Below are 24,280 nucleotides of genomic sequence, written 5' to 3'. Positions count from 1 at the left end.
TAAAAGCATTAGCAATTAATTGCAACATGAAAATTTGATACCGGCATATCCCTAGTTCTTTTATGAATCTTTGCAAATCGCCTTTCCTAATTACGTGCTAGTTAGCAAGTTACATGGCTAAAGTACACAGTCTCATGAGAACGGCTCATCACCCCACGGCAGAGAGGGGCGGGGTCAGCAGAGCTCATTAGCATTTAAAGAAACATGCAACAAAACGGGTCTGTGAACAGAGCTGTTTTTGACGGTAAAAAGGGTGTTGTTTTACGCTACCACTGAGAAATTTTAACCAAAGTATGTTATAGACTTTTCATTAAGACCCTAAAGAATCATATCAACATCTGATGACCCCTTTAAAACTTTCAGTGAATGAACGTGTGGTGGCCAGTCATTCAATGTGTTTTCTGTTCATCTTGGTGTTGCTGTGCAGGGTTTAGTGTACACAAACACTGATGTTGAGGAGGTTCACGACTGGATCGTCAAACACTTCAGCGATCATCCTCTCTTCTGCAGAGTGTCTGATGAAGAACTGGTACGTTTACCTCTGACGGTTTGTCTTTTAACGACTTAAGACCCAAGACCTCGTTTATTAGGCACAGTAATCGTATTAAAGCACAAGATTATGGCTGTGATTGTATTTGAGTGTGTCGGGCTGGTTAACGTGATATTTGGGCTGATTGCGTCGCAGGCTGATGACCTCATCATTAGCCATCTGGGAACATGTACGGAGGAGGGAAAGAAGGTTCAGAGAAACGGAGGCAAGAATTTCTTAGCAGTTTTCCGCAGAGTGGAAGAGCCTCAAACGTGACGCTCCTCGAATGAAGCCGTCGCTCTGTAATTGCTTCCATTTCCGATGATTTGATTAACAGCAAGCAAAATGTTATTTACGAATGTGAATAAACACTGTTCTTGACATTTTCTTTATATTAAATGTTTATTATATTAAGTGCCTCTCTCGGTTTCTTGTGTCTGAACTATTTATTTTCATATGGATACACATAAACGCATACTTTATGATCGTTTTGAGTTTGCTGAACACATCGAGTCAGTACTGAGAGCTTCATTATGAGGCTTCTGTGGTGTTTTCATACAAGTGAGCTTAAACATAAACAAACTCACATAAGCAGTGAATGGGTGCCGTCAGAATGAGAGTCCAAACAGCTGATAAAAACACCACAATAATCCACAGCACTCCAGTCCATCAGTTAACATCTGGAGAAGACAAAAGCTGAAACTAATCCAGCATTAAGACGTTTTTAACTAAAATACGAATCCATAATCCATAATAATGCTTCCTCCAGTGAAAAAGTGTTCTGGTGTGAATCAGGAGAGAGAGCTGCACAGATCAAGCAGCGTTTAAACAGCTCTAAACTAATATGTGGCTGGATTTTGATGTGAGAGACAACAGCAGATGCACTTTTTCACTGCAGGAAGAGTTATGCATTATGGACTCGTATTTTAGCCGGAAGTAACAATTTGAAGTTACAAATATCTCAATGCTAAATTTCTCCAATTCTGTTCTCACCAATGGATGTGAATGGGTGCCGTCAGAATGAGAGCTGATAAAAACATCACGAGTAATCCACAGCACTCCAGTCCATCAGTTAACATCTGGAGAAGACAAAAGCTGAAACTAATCCAGCATTAAGACGTTTTTAACTAAAATACGAATCCATAATCCATAATAATGCTTCCTCCAGTGAAAAAGTGTTCTGGTGTGAATCAGGAGAGAGAGCTGCACAGATCAAGCAGCGTTTAAACAGCTCTAAACAAACATGTGGCTGGATTTTGATGTGAGAGACAACAGCAGATGAAGGAGGAAGCGTCATTATGGATTATTGACTTAGATTTAATGCTGGATTAGTTTCAGCTTTTGTCTTCTCCAGATGTTAACTGATGGACTGGAGTGCTGTGGATTATTGTGGTGTTTTTATCAGCTGTTTGGACTCTCATTCTGACGGCACCCATTCACTGCAGAGCATCCACTGCTGAGACACTGATGCAGTGACACATTTCTCCAAACCTGATGAAGAAACAAACTCATCCTGGTCTTGATGGCCCGAGGATGAGCACATTTTCAGCGAATTTTCATTTTTGGGCGAACTATTCTTTAAAGAGCATTGGCAAATTCCAAATTCAAAGTGACTGAGATTGTTGTTTCCAGATACGTGCTGCAGCACACGCATGTTCGTATGGTCACATGTACCTGAGCAATGACAAAGTAAATGTTTGCACATGCGAGCACTCCTGAGATCAAACACACATGCGTTCAGACCGCAGGATCCTTGACATGTCTCATGGTCAATCATCTCTCAGGCTGACCGCAGGCACTGAAATTCTGCAGCAGAGAACGTGGCGCGTTCAGTTCAGCTCCTGCTGCTCATGAATTACATCAGACGCGTGTTCACACCACAGCTCAATCCGCCTGACGCTCCTATTTCATTTGTACACAGAGTTCAGTTATTTACAGGAGTGATGACTGCATTCTACAACTGATAGTGTGTTGTTCTGCCATGTGTCATGTTTCTTGCTTTGAGCTGCATTGCATGTTCAGGAGTGACTCCTATATTACATACACAATAATTCAAGAGATTCATTTCTGTCACTTGCATTTTGTATGTAGAATAAATGAGCAACATCACAAATCCTTGACTTGCTGGTATGATCTGGGATGTCATGAGCAATCCTCGTTGGAAGTCTGTGTCTACCATGGAATAAAAAAATGTGATTTTTAATATCACCACCATTTTTTATATTACCACCATTCTTAATAAAAGGGTTCCTCCAGGAATCTTTAAGGTTCCTCAGAGAACCGCCCCTTTTGAAAAGGTGCCTCCAGGAACCTTTAGTTTTTACAGTGCAGCAGCACAAAACAAGTTAGATCATGAAAAAAGGCAGTCTGAAAAATTTTAGATAACCAGTTTCACTCGAAAAATGAATTTTCCTAAATCTTTCCACCAAAGGGACAGCCTTATGAGTGAACGTTTGAATGTTCTGTATAATCGTAATAACAAGATAGTAGTTTTAATGACACCTTTTCTCATTAAAACGACATCTTTTCTCATAATAACGAGATATGTTGTTAAAACTACATAATGATCTCATAAAAAGAAAAAACTTTTTTCTCGTTAAAACATTTTTAATGTGTGTGAAACAAATATTAAAGCTCTTTTTTTTACCCACAAACAAAAAATACAAAATTGTATGTACACAGCTTAATTTTCCTTTTTCCGTTTCTCAAACAGAATGAAAGAGTAATAATAATAATAGGCTAATGATAATGAAATAAACCGTTTGCCATTTCTCTTTATTTCTTTTTGCTCTTATTTCTATTTGGTGTTAAATCAAACTGAAGTCATTCAAATCAAGAAATATCCCAAGCCCAGGATCAATTATTCCAAAATAACTGGTTTGTTCTGATCATCTTAAATGAGTTATATCCTCTGGGTCTGAGTGCAATTACTGGATAGCATTATATTGTAGACAGATTAATCCTAATAAACATGCTGCTACAATAAAAACAGTAATATTTAAATACATTTAAATCAGTGTATTTCTATTATCCTTCCTGCAGTAACTTCAGCAGCGTGCAGATCCTCGTTTATCTCAGGACTGTGGTGACAGCAGTGTGGACAATCGCTTAGCTCGCTCACATAATTTAACCATATATCTTTTATAACAGATAAAACATCTTTTTATGACATAGTATGTCATTATTACGAGAACAATATGTCGTTTTAATGAGAAAAAAGATGTCGTTTTAATGACATAACTCGTTATTACGAGAAAAGATGTCGTTTTAATGAGAAAAATGTCATTTTAACAACATAACATCTTCTTATTACGAGAAAAGATGTCGTTTTAATGAGAAAAAGATGTCATTTTAACGATGTAACATCTCGTTATTACCAAGCGGCAACCTCCCGCTCTCTCTCATGAAACCAACACGGAAGTGACTAAAACTGTAATTCATCAACTGGCCGCTAGAGGCTGGCTGCAAAAGGGAGTCAATCCCATAGACTCCCCGTGTTAAAATGCCCAACTTTACAGCAGAAAAAAAACATGTTTACAGCCTGGTTCAAAAAGTGGTTTTGGTCTATATAGCTAATTTTGCCCTTCATGACAACTGTGAGGGGGGTGCATTTTTTTATAACTCATCCGTTTAAATTATATTAAACCTTAAAGTTCTGCATAATTAAGGGCGTGGCCACTTGAGTGACAGGTGGATTGCCGCTACTGTCACCACTGTTGAGCTAGGTGGGCGTGGCTTCAGCAACCTGCTCCCGCCTCTTTGCTCATTTTCGATTATCCGGGAGTGACGCGCGGTGATGCGCTGCCAAGATGGCGACGGCCGGCTCCGCCTACTTTACCCTTAAAAAATGCTCTTCGGAAACCTACGGGTGACGTCATGGACACTACGTCCATGTTTTTATACAGTCTATGGTTATTACAAGAAAAGATGTTGTTTTAACGAGAAAAAGATTTTATTTTAACGACTCAACATCTTGTTATGAGAAAAGATGTCGTTTTTAACGAGAAAAATATGTAATTTAATGACGTAACATCTCGTTATTACAAGAAAAGATGTTAAAATGACACAACATCTCATTATTATGACATAATTGAGTGGAAAAAATAATGTGTGTGGCAGCAAAGCGTCACCATAGATTCATTCTTGACATCTTTCGGATACAGTATGTTGCTACCGTAGATATTTTCTATTGCACTTTCTAGTAATTTTTTAATTGAAGAGATATTGATGCCATTAAAGTTTTGCGCGTGCATTATGTGCTTAAGTAGCTAGATGGTTTATGACATTAATCACATGTTGCCTTTGAAGGTATTTTATTTCTCTTCTCTCCTGTTAAATGAATCAGAATCAAAAACTCTGCTGACAGTGGCTGTGCAGCCTGAGAAAGAAGAAACTAATCGAACCTGTGTTCTTCAGGTGGGTTCACCGGACATTCAGAATGCTCTTTTCTTGGTTCGACCTTTGACCTTCCCTCCACATAACTTCACCCGTCACCTCATTCCTATACATAGAAAGCAAAGGCTCTAGTTTGACCCGTTCAGGTGTTTTTGTGGTGTTCTGTGGCACAGGAGTGACATCAGTCTGATCTTTATTGCGTCTTTTGCTCTTGTAACACTGTGTGCAAGCCTTGAGCAGCTCAGCTGTGTGGATATAGCACGTTCCTGAAGGCGAAACCCAGTCTATAGTGTCAGCAATGATAAACGCTCACCTCCTGCTGTGGAAGGAAGGGAAGACAGAATGTTATGTTTGGATCTGTCTGGGATCACTAGTGTTTTCATTCTTCCTTTTGCATTCAAATTCACATTTGCATGATGTATATATATATATATATATTACATAAAATCCACCAAACTGTAGGAATGACCCTAATGTGGTCAGCAGAAATCTCTCTCTCTCTCTCTCTCTATTTCACACTAATACCAGCAGATATGCTTCTCTATCATCGGGTTTCTGTGAAAGAGCATTGCATTGCTGCCATCTGTCCCATTGCACAGCTGAGACCGGCGCTGCTTCTCAGTACTGTTGATGCATTACCTCACACAGACAGCAGGCTGGACATCAGCCACGATCACTGGAATCATGTCAGATCTCATCATAACCTCCTGTGACCAGTGTTGGGCAAGTTACTTCCAAAATGTAATACGTTATATATTACTAGTTACTGTCTTTTGAAAGTAATTAGTTACATTACAATATTACTGTCTCTGAATTCCATCTAATTCCAGCAACAGGAAATAGACAAACTATTTTACCCGCGGGATTTTTTTCTCTGGTGCTGTTTTGCGGTGTTGGTAAATTCACCACTTAATTTTGAGTTAAAATATGTTGTTGTAACTTGCGTTACTGAGATTGTAACGAGTAATAATATTACCCAAATTTGATTAGTAATGCGTTATATTACTGCGTTACAGCAAAACGTAATATACTACTGTAATATTATTACTTTTGTAATGCGTTACTCCCAACACTGCCTGTGACTATCACAGACATCAAGCAGATCAGTAAACCACGGGCTCGGATGGACAGCGTGTGTAATATCTCATGATTCGTGACAATACACTCTCCAGTTACTTCATCACTCATCGATATATGGATTCCTCGACTGCTGCTCATCTGAAGAGGTTTCCGCGTATCGGTCAGACCGGTGGGCGGGGCGTCGGCGCCATTGGCTGAGCCGAGGAAAGGTGTGCGTGGAAGTCTCGCTATAAACGGGACCGCTGCACGAGCGTCCTGCGAAGGATGCTGCCGCAGGCTCTGAAGATGTCCGGCAGGAGCGCGTTTCCTCTGCTCAGGTGCGCGGACCGCTGGGCTGACGTCATCGCGTCCGCTGCGTCACGCCAGGTGAAGACGCTGGAGCAGATGCCCGGACCCTCCGCCGCGGGCTTCATCTGGGACCTGCTCTTCAGACGCGGACTGTCGCGCCTCCATCAGCTGCAGGTGCGCGGGATCTTGCTTGAGTTCTGCTTCTGAGCTGCGTTCGAATAGTAATAGAAACGTTACTGCTTGCTTACTACACATTCTGTTACAATTGCAGTTTATTAAGATTAATCGTATTGTATAAAAACAGTAATGCACGCTGTAAAATAAGCAGCATTCTTCTTCTTCTTCTTCTTCTTCTTCTGGCTAGGGAAACATACACTGAAACAATGTTTGTAAGAATATTTAGTTTCACAATGTTTTTTTTTTCTTCTTCTTCTTTTCTTAATCCTTGTGCTGTGCTGGAAATCCTACTAATGTGGTATTCCTAGCCAAAAATGTCCAGCCTTTCTTGCTTATAAATCTCTCATTATGCTATACTATCATTAAATCATGGATTCCGTTCTTTTTGTCAGCTTGTTTTCTTTCAGTCAGCACAGGTTTGGGAACTGATTGATCGTAGGCTGATCACTGATCTGAGCTTATGCTCCTTAAGCCTTATTTGTGGAACACTTTGTTCACTCAAAAACTGAGGAGCAAAAGCTCAGATCAATGAGGCCGACGATCAATCAGGAACAATTACAAAACCTGTGCTAACTGAAAGAAAACAAGCTGATAAGAAGATCGAATCTGATATTTGGTAATAATATAGCATAATGAGAAATGTATACCCATTTTTTTGTAGGTCTGTCATTTTGACCAGGAACACCACAAGCGTAACAAGGAGTATGAAAAAATTAAAAAATCTAACAAAACATAAATTATTGGTTAATTAATTAGGATTTGAAAATTAAGACACTGATGACCAATCCACATCATTTTTTATGTTAAAGGGTTAGTTCACCCAAAAATAAAAATTCTGTCATTAATTACTCACCCTCATGTCGTTTCAAACCCATAAGACCTTCGTTCATCTTCAGAACACACATTAAGATATTTTTGATGGAATCTGAGAGCTGTCTGACCCTCCCATAGACAGCAATACAACTGAAATGTTCCCAAGTCCAGAAACATAGCAAGGAGATCTGTAAAATAGTCCATGTGACATCAGGGGTTGAACCGTAATTTTATGAAGCTACGAGAATATTTTTGTTCGCAAAGAAAACAAAAATAATGACTTTAGTCAACAAATCTTCTCCTCCGCATTACCCAATAGTGCCATTTTGGAGAGTATGCTTCGTATAATTATGGTTGAACCCCTGATGTCACATGGATTATTTTACAGATCTCCTTGCTATGTTTCTGGACTTGGGAACATTTCAGTTGTATTGCTGTCTATGCAGGGTCAGACAGCTCTCAGATTCCATCAAAAATATCTTAATTTGTGTTCCGAAGATGAACGAAGGTCTTACGGGTTTGGAACGACATGAGGGTGAGTAATTAATGACAGAATTTTCATTTTTGGGTGAACTAACCCTTTAATGGCTTCAATGTGAATGAATAGTATGCATCCGAAATGAAAGTGCTCTGTGACTGTGTTTGAAGCTGGAGGGCAGGAGGAGGTACGGGCCCATGTGGAAAGCCAGCTTCGGGCCCATCCTGACAGTCCATGTGGCCGAGCCGGAGCTGATCGAGCAGGTGCTGAGACAGGAGGGCCAGCACCCCATGCGCTCGGACCTCTCGTCCTGGAAGGACTACCGCAAGCTCCGCGGAGAGGGATACGGACTCCTGACGGCGTGGGTACAAGCGCTCGCTCATAGAGCATTTCTAGCAGATTGCATGCATGCAGCTCGTCCTTTATGATCCAATTAAAACACTGGTTGCAGGAGCCAGTTTTACATGCACTGCATCTCACACACCAGGGAAGCGTATACAGTAATTATCGGTTGCTGCAGGTCCTGTTAGGAAATTCAAAGGAGTGGTTAATGAGAACTGAGAAATTATTTACTGTACTGAAGCTGTATGAACACGCAACACCGTTTAAATGTTGCTTCTTGTTTCAGAAGAATATCCAAAAGCAACATTCCCATAATCTTTGCAAAAGTTTCCTTAACGTTAACACATAACCAAGAAAAAGCCTTTATAAACCATAAAAAAAATTTATATTTTGAATGTTCAGAAAACATTCAGAAATAAAATGTTCATATAGCTTAATGGCAACAGTAGCCAAACATAACCACGGGAACATATTTTATCTGGGGGGCGGGGCTTGATGTTGCACGCGGAGCCGTGGTGATGGATTTTAAACAAAAACCTCATATTAAACAGCCCAGACTCTTATAGATGAACATACAAATCAGTGAAGACAGAGTTATATGAGAACGAATATATATTTATGCTTTTGTGATTTTAGTACAATAATTTTTTCTTTAATATTGTAAGGGGATTTCACTAAATATTAACCTCTAAATAAATTATGCACCATTTATCATCTGCAATACTACGGTGTAACCACTATATGGCTGGATAGCCATATATATAAATACATAAATCGCTTGCTGAGAGAGAACGTGAGAATGTAAGACATAAAGCACATTAGGACATCCATTTGGATATCTTTTCAGACATTATTAAAGACTTCTTTAAGTAAAAGTTGACGTTTAAATGTTGATTTGAAGTGTCAGTTTTTCTCATTGCAAGTTAAATCTGGACACAGACAAAGCATTTTGTTACTCATACTAGCTACAGCGTGATCAGTCACACGAAAGTCATCAGAATAAATATTGGCTCAGTGAGACCAGGGCGATGTTTCAAAATATATAATTGAGTGTCTGCATACCATGAAGAGAGATTCTTGAGTGAAGACGTTGCAAGCAGTCATTGTAGATGGAGTTTGAAGTGTCTTCCTTTGGCTGATTTTTTTTCCCGCCACATTGACATGCATTGATCTGTGTGTGTGTTGCAGTGAAGGCGAGGAGTGGCAGAGCGTGCGCAGTCTACTGGGGAAGCACATGCTGCGGCCTAAAGCTGTGGAGGCGTATGACGGCACACTCAACGCTGTCGTGACGGACCTCATCCAGAAACTCAAGCTACGCTCACAGCAGAGCTCCAGCGGCCTCGTCACAGACATCTCTGCTGAGTTCTACCGCTTCGGTCTAGAAGGTAAATCGAAGAGAGTCAAACCTTCAAGTTATAAAAGACTCCTAATCCTCGCTTTCAACTTGCTCAGTACAAAGAGCTTTTATTACAACTGAGTTGAAAAAGATTTTTCACTGGGTAATACACTCTTAAGAATAAAGGTGCTTCACGATGCCATAGAAGAACCTTTTTGTCTAAATAGTTTCATAAAGAACCTTTAACATCTGAAGAACCTTTCTGTTTCACAAAAGGTTCTTTGTGGCGAAAGAAGGTTCTTCAGATTATAAGAAGGTAAGAAAGAGATGGTTCTTTAAAGAACCTTTGACTGAATGCTTCTTTGTGGAACCAAAAATGGTTCTTCTATGGCATCGCTGTGAAGAACCTTCTAAGCACCTTTATTTTTAAGAGTGCATCAGAAAAATTAACAAATGCTTCTTCTAAATAAGATCTTAAATCAAGCAGAAAGTCTTAAATTCATAAAACCATGGCATTCTTTCCTTGGTTTTAAAAAGTCGTAAAACCTGCAGAAACCAAAGTGAGAGGCCTCTTGTCTTCTGCTCCTCCTCCAGGGATCTCGTCTGTGCTGTTTGAGTCCAGGATCGGCTGTCTCGACCCGGTGGTTCCTGTGGAGACGGAGCGCTTCATCCAGTCCATCAACACCATGTTTGTCATGACGCTCCTCACTATGGCTATGCCTCAGTGGCTCCACCGGCTGCTTCCCAGACCCTGGGACACCTTCTGCCGCTGCTGGGACTACATGTTCCAGTTCGGTGAGTGTCGCGAGTCTGCTGGAGGTTAAACCGTTCCCGTGAACATGAAGCCCCGACTGGGCTAAAATCAGAATTTCAGAATGGACTTTCTCCAACTTCATGAGTGTGAAACTGAAATGAGTACACCTTGCAGAAAATTGAATTGAGGTGAAACAAAGTGAAATTCAAGAGGTAGTGGCATTCTGGGAAATTAAAGGAATAGTTAGCTCAAAACAAAAATCTGCTGTAAATGTGCTCTTCATCAGGCCATCAGAGATCAGGATGAGTTTGTTTCTTCATCAGATTTGTAGAAATGCAGCATTGCATCAGTGTCTCAGCAATGGATGCTCTGCAGTGAATGGGTGCCGTCAGAATGAGAGTCCAAACAGCTGATAAAAACATCACAATAATCCACAAGTAATCCACAGCACTCCAGTCCATCAGTTAACATCTGGAGAAGACAAAAGCTGAAACAAATCCAGCATTAAGACGTTTTTAACTAAAGTACGAGTCCATAATCCATAATAACGCTTCCTGAGGCCTGAGGGGGAGCACATTTCCAGCACATTTTCATTTTTGGCTGAACTACTCCTGTAGTGTTTTATAAGGAATCCAGTCAATAAAATACAAATTTCTATAGATGACACATCAAACAGTGTTTTTCATCTGGACTGTGGTTGTGGTTGTATAACAGGGTTTATGATGTTGGAGATGTTGAAACTCTTTGTGTCACCGTAGCTAAAGGTCACATCGACCAGCGTCTTGAGGACGAGAGGCAGAAGATGGCGCGAGGAGAGCGTCTAGAGGGACGATACCTCACTTACTTTCTGTCTCAGGCCGGAGTTCCTCTGAAATCTGTGTACAGCAATGTGACCGAGCTGCTGCTCGCTGGCGTCGACACGGTATGAACCTCACATCACTTCCAGTAAAACGCTTCACACCTGAAGAAAGGAGTACCTTCTGAAAGATCATGTCATATCAGCCGCCTTAATGAAAGTTTAGCAGGACAGATAACTCAGTTACACTAAAAACGGTAACTGTAAATAATAAATATATCGTAAAGATAACTACAATGAAAACTATGCAGACATTTAAAAACAACAAAAACTAATAATGACAAAAACACAACAGAATTGCTCAAACTTGAACTCAAATTAACATGAAAACAGAAAATATAAAATTAAATTCAAACTATTAACTCAATGATATTAACATGACACTGCTAAAACGGCACAGATGAGCGATATCACTGAAATACAGAGTTCTGGCGTGAAACTCTGCATTCCGATAGGTCTAACTCAATCTGACCTAACGACATCATTATCACATGGCACAGCTGATTGGTTCTCTTCTGTATCGGTAGCCAATGAGCTCGCTGCTCAACATTCAACTATATGACTAGTGCTTGCAGTAGCAGTGCAGCTTGCTTCAGAAACCCTCCACCTTCCCCAGCTCCACCTGTATAGATCTGCTACTGTATGTTATATTTGCAGCAGCAGTATTTCTTTCATGCTCACAGCAGCATGTTGTGGATGTATTGCACAGCAGCGTAGCAGATCTATTCAGCCAAGGCCAAATACATTAACATTGTCATGTACATTACCATGCCAATCCCTCCGAGAGTTGTCATGACAGAAATCACTTTCAGAAATTTATTTCCAGCGTTTATAATAAACAGAACGTTATTGTGTGTTGGTATGGACACTAATATAGTTTTTATTCATTTTTATTTAATTGAGATATTTTAGTACATCAACTTGAACTAAATGAAAATGAGAAGTGTTGACTTGTTAACTAGCTGAAATTAAAAAAAAGTTTGTTTTTTATATTTTATTTCATTTCAAGTAACGAAAATGTTTTTTATGGTCTATTTTTAGTTTTAGTTAGCTATAATAACCCTGCATTATAGTTATCGTCCTTCAGTCACTTTAGGCATTTCGCAGGTTTTCTACAATGGCCTTGTTAATCAAAAACTACTGCTTTTGCATCCAGACGAAGATATCGTCCAGTGCTGCGTTAACAAAAGCAGGTAACTCTTTATTTTAAGGTGTCCTTGTTACACAAGTTACATGTACTTACAATTATAATAACAATAAATTATGCATAATTACATGCAAGTAACCCTAACCATATAGTAAGTACATATAGTTAATTAATATGACTCAGTACTTAAACTGTAACAAGAACACCTTAAAATAAAGTAACCAAAAACACACTGACTGCACCTTTCAATCAAATGTTTGTACAGCATTTCTGTGAACAGTAATCATCTGAAATCATTTACATTTATTACTTTGGCAGACGATGTTTTATCCAAAGCGACTTACAATTGAGGAATACAACAAGCCATTTATCATAAGATGGCAATAAACACGAGAAATGCCTGTTATATAAGGTTTCAGTCATCGTTCAAAATAGTACAAGCTAGAAGGAATGAAGGATAATAAGCGAACAGAAGAAGTGAAGGCATAGAAATGTATGTATTTATTTATGAGTTGCTCAGGGAAGAGATGAGTTTTCGGTTGTTTCTTGAAGACTGTGATGGATCCGGCTGTCCGGATGGAGTTAGGTTTGTTATTCCACTAGCAGAGTAAGGCAAAAGAAAACTAGATTTGTGATGAAAGCTGAATTAGGCAGCTCTGACTGTGGTGTGGCAAGATATGACATGATTATCTGATTTCGTTCCATCCTTGGAGAGCAGTGAACACTGATGTTTTGGTGTACTATCTGTTTGGAGGATGTGTTCACTGTATTTGTGTGCTCCAGATCTCCAGCACGCTGTCGTGGTCTCTGTACGAGCTCTCGCGGCACCCTGAGGTCCAGACGGCGCTGCGGGACGAGGTTCGGCGCGTGATGAAGGGCCGCAGCGTCCCCGAGGCGCGGGATGTGGCTGCCATGCCGCTCATGAAGGCCGTGATGAAGGAGATCCTCAGGTACGAGCCTTCACTCGTATCATCAAACACAGTTCATCCTGTGCATTATATCAAAATAAAGCATTGAACGCTTTCCAGGCTCTATCCTGTGATCCCAGCCAACGCTAGAGTCATCACAGACAGAGATATTACTGTCGGCGGATACCTCATCCCGAGAAACGTGAGTACTTCATACTCCAGCAGCTTCGGTGTAGGGCGGTCAAGCATGCTTCTTTCAATTAATTAAGCATAATTGTGCAATATTGACCTATTGCCCTAGTAAGAAAGTAATACATTTATTTCATACTAAGTATAGTTCAAATCTATTCATATTTTTACGGACATATCGCTCAAAACTTACTGATATAAAAATGATAATTAAACTTTATTTGGAGTACTACTTGTGCACAATGCACATTTCTTAATATTAAGCCTAAAATATGTTTTGATGTCACTATTGATGAGGATTGCATGATCTTTGAATATTATCAGTTTTTAAATGCAAGATATTTAAAGTGTACCTGAAGTATACTTTAGCACAATCAAATACACTTCAGTATATCTTTAGTTGGACTTCAGAACTACTTCTGCACAATTAAAGTGCATTAAGCACAAAATTAGTTGTTCCAGTTTAGCAGACTTTAAGTTTTCCAGGTTAGTATAGTAAAAGTACAATTGCAGGGTATTTTTATTAAGTGCATAAATATGTAAATGTGTCTGTAGTATACCTGGCATGAAATAAATGTATTTCAAATTTATTTTTCACTAGGGTGGTTATTTATCCTGACATTTGCATTATAATTGGCATCTGAGCCACAATACAAAGACTTTTGTGTTGTTGTTTTAAAAACAGAGACATAAATATAATGAATATATTAGGAATTTGGCAGGTTTAGCTTTTGAGAGAAGCTTTCCCTGCTGAAAAAACAAAACAATAGACACCATCACAAAATTTGTAATGGTTTTACTGGTTATAATGGGAATTGTATTGGTTTTAATGGAAACTATATTGGTAATTACTCTACTGGTAATTGGTCGCCTTCTATTGGTGGCTTGTTAAAAACAATAAATCCTAATGGAATATGTCCCAAACATTTTTAATGGTTTTAATGGTTAAAAGTTGATGGTTTGTAATGTTTGTAATGTTATTTGTAGTGGAAACCATTAGAATTTTTTGTGATGGTTTTATAGTTTTTTTTCAGCAGGGAATTTTCTTCATAGTGTAGAAAGTGTTTGTTTATATAGACTAAATATAATAAATTAAAACAAGCATGCGAGTTGATGTTCCCTCGATTTGTGCTTACATGAAAGTGCAATAATTCTGATCAAATGCACAAAGAAGTTCCTCACATGACAATCGTGGGTGTAAACTGAAGCATTATGATGCTGATGTGAAGGTCTGTGTTTGCTCGCTCCTCACAGACGCTGATCACTCTGTGCCACTACGCCACGTCCCGTGACCCGCGGCAGTTCTGCGATCCGGACGCGTTTGTCCCGCGGCGCTGGCTGAGCCGCTCCGAGGGCAGTCACCCGTTCGCCTCCGTGCCGTTCGGAGTGGGCAAGCGCAGCTGCGTCGGCCGGCGCATCGCTGAACTGGAGGTCTACCTGGCGCTGGCTCGGGTATCTCAACTATTCTGAAAATTCACCCCACGAGTTTTCTAAATGCATGTTGTTGATCTTATTGTCAGGTTCATCCGTGCGTGTGTATTTGACCTCGTAACCAGTGTTGGGGAAAGTTACTTTTAAAAGTAATGCATTACAATATTGTGTTACTCCCTTAAAAAGTAACTAATTACGTTACTTAGTTACTTTTTATGGAAAGTAATGCGTTACGTTACTTTGAGTTACTTTTTAAATCTGGGCAGGGCTTGCTTGTTTTTTTTATATAAAAAAGTTCTTCTTTTACAAATGTAAAAACCCTTTCACACCAAAAGTGAAATGAATACGCCTCAGGCTGAAGGAAATGTAAATTCACATCTGTACAGTAGAGGGTGCAGCTCAAACAAACTGCATGAAGAATATGACGCAGGAGAAGAAGTTCAACACTATTCAGCAATAACACAAATCATTTTTGCTTAGTATGGTTGAACTGGATCATTGAAGGTCAGTAGCAAAGCGTTAATAAAATAGGATTAAATACATAAATTATATTTGACTTATTTATCATATTTAAGTAGTGCAGGTTTGTATAATATTCTGAGTTTGCATTTGACTGTTTTTATTCATTTTGAGGAATACTGAATGTGTTTTTTTGCAAGTGAGATGAGTAAACACATGTTCATATTTAGTCTAGAGCTACAGTAAGATCATGTTCACACACAACGCTCTGCACTTACTCCTGATTTCTGTCACCGTGGCAACACCGGAGCTGTCAGTCAATACATGGGAAACAAAGTAACTTGCGTTACTTATTTGAAAAAGCAACTCAGATATTTCCTTCTAAATTAAAAAGTAATGCGTTACTTTACTAGTTACTTAAAAAAAGTAATCTGATTACGTAACTTGCGTTACTTGTAATGCGTTACCCCCAACACTGCTCGTAACGTTTAATCATAAGGTCGTGACTGGACCTCTGATGCATGGCTTGTTTTTCTCACAGATTTTAATGCACTTTAACGTGGAGCCGGCGGAAGATAGCGATCCGGTCCGGCCGATGACCAGAACTCTTCTAGTGCCAGAGAAACAGATCAACCTCCGCTTCATTGAGCGCTGACGTGACGGTCCGAGTGACCGGGTGTGACAGAACTGGCCCTGTCCCTCACAGAGAGCCAGGAGGACGCTGGGACGTCTGCAGCAGGAGCCGCTCTCCCTTACCTGAGCGGATACCAGCTCAAGAACTAACCTGTGATTCATTACCCATGAGACATAACCCAGAAACGAGTGCAAGAGAAGCTGAAGGTGTCCGTTGCTGGATGAAGCTGCACAGACCGTGCTGCAGATCTTCATGAAGAGCCGCTGCGCTCCTTCGTTACGCAACAGAGAGACTAGAAAGAGAGAAAAACTCTAGAAAAGCTCTTCACTTATAGACGCTTGTGTGCAAAACAAATGAGGAGCAGCTTGTGCTCATGGTCTATATTAGAAAAAGAAGATTTGGTGCTACTGTGTTTGAAATTGGCCAGTTTGTTCATTGTAGCCACTGCAAACTCGTCTCCTTGAGACTTCAGTAATCATGCAGAGAAACACGCCACAGCTTTTATGAGTCCACAAAGTGCTTTTTCCACATGTGGTTGATCCTCTGTGAAATTCTGAACTGACATAAGATCAGCCATATATATTCAGGAAAAATATCAGACTTGAAAAATTGCTGATGAAACTACATGCAGTATGATCGCTTACTTAATCGCACAATTTTTCTATATTGAATAAAAATGTTGTTTTGAGTAAATTGTAAAGGTAACTGCATTTGCTGTCGCTGGTTATAAAGTCTCTTTTACTAACAGTGCACAAAAAACAAACTTTACTTTCTGGCTCGCTGCTATAGTTTAGTCCACGGTAATTCCACAAAGCCTACTTACTCTAATAGCAGGTTTTCTGAGAAGGCGAGTGCCGGGTTGTGCTGTTCTAGTGAAACAAAGGCTGATGGACACAAGGCCACGCTGTGTTTGCTCTGGGGTTTCCCCAGCGAGCGCTCAGAGGGTCAGCGTGTGCTCTGAACCTGTGATACTGGGAAACCAGCAGTCTCCTAAAATCACTCGGCTTCAGCGCAGCTGTAGTGTCCTCTAAACCTAAAGCCTGCTCTGGTGGCCAAGTCAAGATTGAACATTCAATGCTGGAACTCGCTTTGTAACAACAATGAAGCTTGGAAATGAAGCGGTGAACTGAAATCAGTCCAAAGCTCATCTCTCGGTAGTTTGAACTGTGAGCAGCACCAAATCCATATTCCTGTAAGTGTTTGTGTAATAGCAATCACAGAGAGTCATCCATGCACAGCAGCTGATGGAAGGATGCCATCTTGTGGTGTAGGGTTGTTTAAAGGGGTCCTATTATGCTTTTTCACTTTTTCAACTTTAGTTAAGTCTGTAATGTTGCTGTTTGAGCATAAAAAAGATCTGCAAAGTTACAAAGCTCAAAAAAGGAGGCTCAAAATGAGATATTTTATTAACTGTCCCATTGCCTGCCAAGTAAATAACACTGTCAAGGCCCAGAAAAGTATGAAAGACATCGTCAAAATTGTCCATCTGCCATCAGTGGTTCAGTCTGAATTGTATGAAGCGACCAGAACGCTTTTTACAGTCACAAACCTCCTGGTTTTCATCCAAAATATCTTAAATTGTGTTCCGAAGACGAACGAAGCTTTTACGGGTTTGGAACGACATGAGGGTAAGTGATTAATGACAACATTTTCATTTTGGGGTGGAGTAACCCTTTAATATCATAGAATATTTACCCTGTAAAGCCTGGCATATGAAATAACAGTCAGCAAAACATTAAAACCATTAGTTTATTGAAACTTTAGATAAAATATGAAGGAAATAAGTTTGCATATGTGTTTTATATCATATTTAATCCATCAGGCTTTTATAGCTCATATAGTCTGATATAGTGAAAATAAGGGGAAAAACAGCTCAATTTTACTCAAACTGAACAAAAATAAGAATTTGCTGCAGATGCTGATATTTACATGACGAAATTCTGATGCTTGTAATGTAAATCAATGAGATCTTTATAGCAGTACAGCAGATACTGACATAAAATGATCTAAATATCAGTCGTCACTCTATATCTGCAATAATATGTTTTAGTAAGATGAGGTTGAAATGATCCAAACATGTAATGCAATGCAATCCAATGATGACTGAGAGATGAAAAATATACGCTCCTCAGAAGTCTGACTATCAGATTTGAGACTAAATATGATTTTTATAAATAAATAAATAAATTAAATCAGTAAAGCGAAGTGTTCATCTTGAAATTACTAACAATATCAAAGTTACTATTTTACAGTTGACTTAAGAATAGCTTAATAAAAATTAATAAAGTTAATAAAAAATTATCTGAACAACGTTTACTGTATTTCACATATATCATATGCAGGATTCTACTTAAGTGCAGCCGACGAAATGCATCCACATGATCATAAACCAGAGCCTGTCAGCAGATTAATGAAACTATATCACAGTGAAGGGCGAATTAGCGCAGCAAACAAAAAACTGCTGGTGATTTTTGGATCTGATGGCGTTCCGTACTCAAGACTTCTGCATTCACTCTCAGCGATGTAAACGTGTCTTCAGCTGTTGTCATGATCGGAGACGCCGCGCACATTTTCCCAGCAGAAGATGGTTTGTTTGAGGAGACGTTCAGCACAGATAACACATACAGAGTTCACGGACTAAACATCACGATTCACCAGGATTACAGCGCGAGCCTGGGCGTCGCTGCGTCAGTCTGGGACTCCGTGAGTTATTATTAGAATTACATATTAATACAGCAAGCAGATCCTGTACATAGTGAAGAATAAATCTTTGTAATAAATTAATGCATAGATAAATGGAGGACAAAACAAATGCAAAAAGTGTCTTGTGTTCAAATAAATTGTTTTTATTTATTTCTGTATTTATTTATTTACTTACTTAGCCTATACTCATTTGGGGTGTATGGAGGTCTTCTTTATAGCCACTCGATGCACTTAAAATGTGTAACATGATATAATATAACAGACTGGTTGCGCACATTTTGACCATAAACAAAGTTTTGCAGCGGCAGAACCGAATGTTTCTGTGAACTAACTAATTTGTATTAGTTCTAACTGTATTTGAAACCCGCATTATTCACAGCTGTTGTGTTCAGCATGTTACAGAGAGTTCTTGAAGTGCGTGCGCGTGCATGAGTTGCGTGCGTGAGACAGAGTGAATAAAGAAAAGAAGCATCCGTTCAAGCTCCTGTGTAGAACTGATTTTTTTTTAATGTTGAGTCAGTTTAAACACTACATTGGCGACGAAGATGGCTGATCTTCGTAGCTTACCGCTTCCATCACCTTTTCTTCCCATGCCTGGTGAACCGCCTATTTCGTGGGCGAGTTGGTTTGATGGTTTCATGGTATATCTCGAGGCCATGGATTACACTGACATTTCCGACCGGCGAAAGATCGCCCTGCTTCGCCACTGTCTTGGGGCGGAGGGACAGAGAATATATCGTGCCCTCGGACATGCAGAAACTTACGAGGAAGCGGTCGCTTTCCTCGCTAACCACCTCACAGGCCAACAACGAGTACTGCTCCGCCGATACAAGTTACGCAAACGGCTTCATAAACCCCTGCACCTGCGCAGATGGGGTGAGCGCCTGAGACAGTACGATTACCAGCTGAAATTCACGCCAGAGAGGGACAATGTGGTTGCTGATCTCTTATCTCGGTTCATTACCGCACCCGCACCAGCAGCCTCACCAAGCAGCCATGGAGTGGAGCTGGAGTTCATCCAGATGCTCCATGCACTTTTACAATCTGCTGTCTCCTTGGAAGAGCTACAGAACGAATCAGAGCATGACTCCATGTTAACAACACTCCACACCTACATACACTCAGGGTGGTCAGCGCGAGTGCCTGAGGAACTAGTGCCATTTGCGAGGGTGCGGAATGAACTGACATGTTGGGGTGACGTATGTGTTTCCAGGGGTCTCTGTACAGTAGTGCCAAGCAGCTTGCGTGCATGTGTCCTATCAATGGCGCACGAGATCCATTTGGGCATTGTAAAATTTAAGCAAAGATGCCGGGACCAGGTCTGGTGGCCGGGCATAGACCGGGATATTGAGGGGCTGGTCAGGGACTGTGAACCGTGTCTTCTCAGTGGAAAGACTGGACAACCAGCCCCAACCCCTTTGCAGCCAATCCCTTGGCCTTCACGTCCATGGGAGCACCTACAGTTAGAAATCTGTGGGGAAATTCATGGCCATGGAGTTCCGCCTCATCAGCGCTTTCTGGTTGTCATCTACGATCTCCATTCTAAATGGCCTGAGGTAGTACCAGCAGGGACAGTTACATCACAGACTATCACGCAGATACTGGACAGCCATAACTACTGACAATGGGCCCCAGTTCATTTCTGCAGAATTCTCCACCTTCCTCAGCAATAAGGGAATTAAGCATATTCGTGCTGCACTTTACCATCCCCAGGCAAACGGTGGGGTTGAAAGGTTTAATCAGAGCCTTAAGAATGGGATTTGGGCGCATCTGGTCCAGGGGTACTCATTTCAAATGGCACTTAATCAAATCTTGTTTCACTACAGGGCTAGCCAGCACAGCACCACTCAGGCTTCACCTGCTCTGCTCATGCTCGGCCGGGAGATGGAATTGCCCCTAGCCAGGCTCAGAGCACAGGGCTTGTCGGCAACAGTAGTAACTGGCCCCCAAGCAGCAGTCAAAGTGGCAGTAACTACAAACCAGGGGCGTATGAAGAAAAACTTCGATAAGAGACACAAGGTCAGGCATACTAACATCAAGGTACTGGACTGGGTAAGAATCCGCAGACCTCACCATAACAGTAAAATGGCATCGTTTTGGTCTGAACCTCACCAAGTGGTCCGTCAGCTAGGATCTGCCACATTTCTGTTAAGTGATGGCTCACGCTGGCATGCTAGTAGATTGCAGAAAGTGCCCATCCCTCTTACACCAGCAAGAGGTCCGTGGGCAACAGAGCCCAATGCAGGAGCAGCACAAGGAGTCAGTTCCCCAGTCCCACGACCAGAACCAGTACAGCCACGGTCACACCAGGCACCTCAAGGTTTCCAGCTCAGGGAGCCCCCACAACAGCCAGGACCTGACCTGTCAGCATATAGCCCTCACCCTCCTCAGCCATTGCTTGATGTTACCCAAAAACGGCCAGGAAATGCCCCAGCAGGCGACTTTGGGAAACAGACCAGTTCGGGCAAGGGCTCGTCCTGCCTACCTGAAAGATTATATCACAGACTTTCATGCATAGGGGTTATACTGTATGTTTCTCTTATGGTTTGAGGGCCACATTGAAAGGTGTTGTGTTCAGCATGTTACAGAGAGTTCTTGAAGTGCGTGCGCGTGCATGAGTTGAGTGAATAAAGAAAAGCATCCGTTCAAGCTCCTGTGCAGAACTGAGTTTTTTTAGTGTTCAGTCAGTTTAAACAGTACAATAGCATTGTGATATGAATGACAATATTTAGAGAACATAGGCCAATTCCACGAAAACATGAAGCTGCATGTGCCAGAGTGTGAATTAGGAACAGCGTTTCTGCCTTATAAAGACACAAGAGTCTCAAACTCTAGTGACGTGTCGTTCGCGAACGAGAGCCGGCTCTAAGAGCTGATTCTTTGTAGCGAACGAGAAGAGCCGACTCTCGTCAGGGAGAGCTGAATCTTCAGCCGGAGCCTTCCATTTTAGTCCAATTTAGCAATTGTGAATGGTTTGTGTGTTGGTAAGCAATTTTATATTCAGTGTTTTCATAAAAGCCTTATTTTTATGCATTTTTTCGTTACAAAAATAAAAATAATAATACACATGCGGCTAATCATATGATAGACTAGGATCATACCATTATGTGAAAGAAGGAAGGGGGACACACGCTTCGAAGATAACGAGTGTAGTGGTACAGGCCAGGTACACAGAGCGACAGAGAGAGGTGGGGGAGCCGGATTTAAACGCAAGCGTGTTGGTTAAGGTAATGGTAGGAAGACACAGCCTGCACAATGTGCATACTATCCATCCTAAATTCTGTGTGATATTAGTAATTTTAATATACTATTTAGGGCAGATAGGGTGGATAGTATGCACATTGGGACGCAGGGACTGCATTGTTGCAACATCGGTCCCCTCAGAGAGTCTTCTCAAAAACAGGACAATAATCACAGAGAGGAGAAATCGCATCAGCACATCCAAGCTGAGGCATCTGATATTTCTGAATGCCAACCTGCACTAAAGACTAAAGTGTCTTAATGTTAAGACTTTTGCCTTTATTTATTTGATTTGTTTTCTGTGGTTCTGTGTTCAATTGTTCAATTAAAGTTTTATTAAAATGTTAAATAATAGTAACTGTATTTTTTGTTACGAAAAAATGCATAAAAATAAGGCTTTATGAAAACCCTGAAAAAAAAATTGCTTACCAACACAAACCATTCAAAAATGCTAAAATAGAAGGCTCCGAGTGATACTAAATGAAGAGCCATTTGGGTGCCGTAAGAGCCGGCTCTTCTAAGGGAGCCGAGCCAAAAGAGCCGGACTTCCCATCACTATCAAACTCACTGGCCGACTGAGGAATACACAAACCCCGCCTCCAGCCTGCAGAACGGGGCGGGGCTAATAATGCCCCATAATCACTCTCATTGGCTCGTCGTCTTTCGTAGGCATACATGATATGCTCATAATCTGTAAAAGATGAGCATTTTCACAAAGAGAAAAAAACATTTGCCTGCATCCATTAACTGCTGATAGAAATTAATTAAATGAACCAGGAAATGTTTATTCATCAGTGGTGGACAAACTACTCATATGAGTTAGTTTTGAGTTTGTTTATTTCTCATGTGCTCATTTCCTCAAGAGAACCTGAAATAGAGAAGGTTTTCCCCTGAAAACCTCACCCTCCTGCTGAATACAGTCGACCAAAAACTAACCATTTAACAGTGACATTGCACTGCTTTTGCAGTTTTCATATTTGACCGACAGACATGTGAAGTTGTCTGTTCATCAGTTCATGCACTCACATCTACAGCAGATGAGCCAGTGACATAGTTACATAATTAAAATTACATTCATTAAATATTTTAGAATGACATTTAAATTGTAAATCTAAATTAACATCCATAAATAAATCCCATTACATGGATTAGGCTCATACAGTGCCCTCCACTAATATTGGCACCCTTGGTAAATATGAGCAAATGCAGCTGTGAAAATAAATCTGCATTGTTTACCTGCATCCATTAACTGCTGATAGAAATTAATTAAATGAACCAGGAAATGTTTATTCATCAGTGGTGGACAAACTACTCATATGAGTTAGTTTTGAGTTTGTTTATTTCTCATGTGCTCATTTCCTCAAGAGAACCTGAAATAGAGAAGGTTTTCCCCTGAAAACCTCACCCTCCTGCTGAATACAGTCGACCAAAAACTAACCATTTAACAGTGACATTGCACTGCTTTTGCAGTTTTCATATTTGACCGACAGACATGTGAAGTTGTCTGTTCATCAGTTCATGCACTCACATCTACAGCAGATGAGCCAGTGACATAGTTACATAATTAAAATTACATTCATTAAATATTTTAGAATGACATTTAAATTGTAAATCTAAATTAACATCCATAAATAAATCCCATTACATGGATTAGGCTCATACAGTGCCCTCCACTAATATTGGCACCCTTGGTAAATATGAGCAAATGCAGCTGTGAAAATAAATCTGCATTGTTTATCCTTTTGATCTTTCATTAAAAAAATTCACAAAATTCTAACCTATTATTAAAGTAAAACAATGGAAAGTGGGGGGAAATCTAATTGTGAAATACATGTTTTCTCTAGTTCATGTTGGCCACAATTATTACAACATCTGTTTATCTGTTGGTATTTGATAGAATCCATGATGCCATGCATCTGGACATCTTGTTCAGATGCATGGCATCACTGCAATAGCCAGTGCTATGTGAAGTTCCAGTCGTGTCTGACAACTGAATATGCTGGAGATTGTTTTTGGATAAGCCAGGAGAAATGGTCTTGAAACCCTCCCGAACAACATGTGGTATTTGATATATATTTTTTAGGCTTTCTGACCCTAAGACTCAACTAATCTCTGCAGTTCTCCAGCTGTGATGCTTGGAGAGTCTTTGGCCACTCAAACTCTCCTCCTCAGCGTGCATTCTCATTCTCTCCCAGACAGATTCCTAACATCTTTAGTTGATTAGAAACTCTTAATTATTGCCCTGATGGTGGAAATGGGGATTTTTAATGCTTTAGCTCTTTTTTTTGCAGCTACTTTCTATTTTGTGAAGCTCAACGATCTTATTCTGCACATCAGAACTATATTCTTTGGTTTTACTCCTTGTGATGGATGATTAAGAGAATTTTGCCCTCGTGTTCCTCATATTTATAATCCTGTGAAACAGGAAGTCATGGCTGGACTATTTATGCTCTAGTCACCCCGATGTGCTAAAAAATTTAAATATGACTGGGAATATACTTCACAGATAGTTTACTCATAA

General features: G+C 40.3%; 3 protein-coding genes across 5 annotated transcripts in view; all 3 read left to right on the top strand.

Annotated features, from left to right (window-relative positions):
- mettl1 (methyltransferase 1, tRNA methylguanosine) overlaps positions 1-942 on the top strand; it is a 20,375-nt gene extending 19,433 nt beyond the window's left edge. The window contains exons 5-6 of the mRNA XM_016562445.1: positions 428-529; positions 686-942. Of these exons, the coding sequence (XP_016417931.1) occupies positions 428-529; positions 686-805 (222 nt within the window). The 3' untranslated portion in view covers positions 806-942. The remainder of the gene's footprint in view (positions 1-427; positions 530-685) is intronic.
- Positions 943-6,024: 5,082 nt separating this feature from the next.
- cyp27b1 (cytochrome P450, family 27, subfamily B, polypeptide 1) lies at positions 6,025-16,437 on the top strand. Its single transcript, XM_016562440.1, has 9 exons — positions 6,025-6,466; positions 7,931-8,121; positions 9,291-9,487; positions 10,033-10,233; positions 10,951-11,114; positions 12,979-13,145; positions 13,224-13,305; positions 14,547-14,744; positions 15,724-16,437. The coding sequence occupies exons 1-9, from the start codon at positions 6,269-6,271 to the stop codon at positions 15,835-15,837; spliced, it is 1,512 nt and encodes a 503-aa protein (XP_016417926.1). The 5' UTR covers positions 6,025-6,268; the 3' UTR covers positions 15,838-16,437.
- A 1,740-nt stretch (positions 16,438-18,177) lies between these two features.
- The window catches only part of eef1akmt3 (EEF1A lysine methyltransferase 3), an 8,876-nt gene continuing 2,773 nt past the window's right edge, over positions 18,178-24,280 (top strand). For 2 of the 3 annotated variants that reach the window (XM_016562444.1, XM_016562442.1), the window contains exon 1: positions 18,180-18,519. In XM_016562444.1, the coding sequence (XP_016417930.1) occupies positions 18,364-18,519 (156 nt within the window). In that variant the 5' untranslated portion in view covers positions 18,180-18,363. Of the gene's footprint in view, positions 18,520-24,280 lie in introns of all 3 variants that reach the window. The other variant, XM_016562443.1, reaches the window with a different exon arrangement.

The sequence above is a fragment of the Sinocyclocheilus rhinocerous genome, unplaced genomic scaffold (genome assembly GCF_001515625.1).
Source record: "Sinocyclocheilus rhinocerous isolate Xijiao unplaced genomic scaffold, SAMN03320098_v1.1 scaffold1702, whole genome shotgun sequence".
Taxonomy (NCBI): domain Eukaryota; kingdom Metazoa; phylum Chordata; class Actinopteri; order Cypriniformes; family Cyprinidae; genus Sinocyclocheilus; species Sinocyclocheilus rhinocerous.
Note: the sequence above shows the minus strand (reverse complement) of the source record. Positions and strands in the feature narration are given on the sequence as shown.

Excerpts from the sequence above, each read along its gene's own strand:
- cyp27b1 (XM_016562440.1), top strand. The coding sequence starts at position 6,269 with ATGCTGCCGCAGGCTCTGAAGATGTCCGGCAGGAGCGCGTTTCCTCTG. Across the intron at positions 10,234-10,950 it reads GGACTACATGTTCCAGTTCG|CTAAAGGTCACATCGACCAG; the intron begins GTGAGTGTCGCG and ends GTGTCACCGTAG. Across the intron at positions 14,745-15,723 it reads TCTACCTGGCGCTGGCTCGG|ATTTTAATGCACTTTAACGT; the intron begins GTATCTCAACTA and ends TTTTTCTCACAG.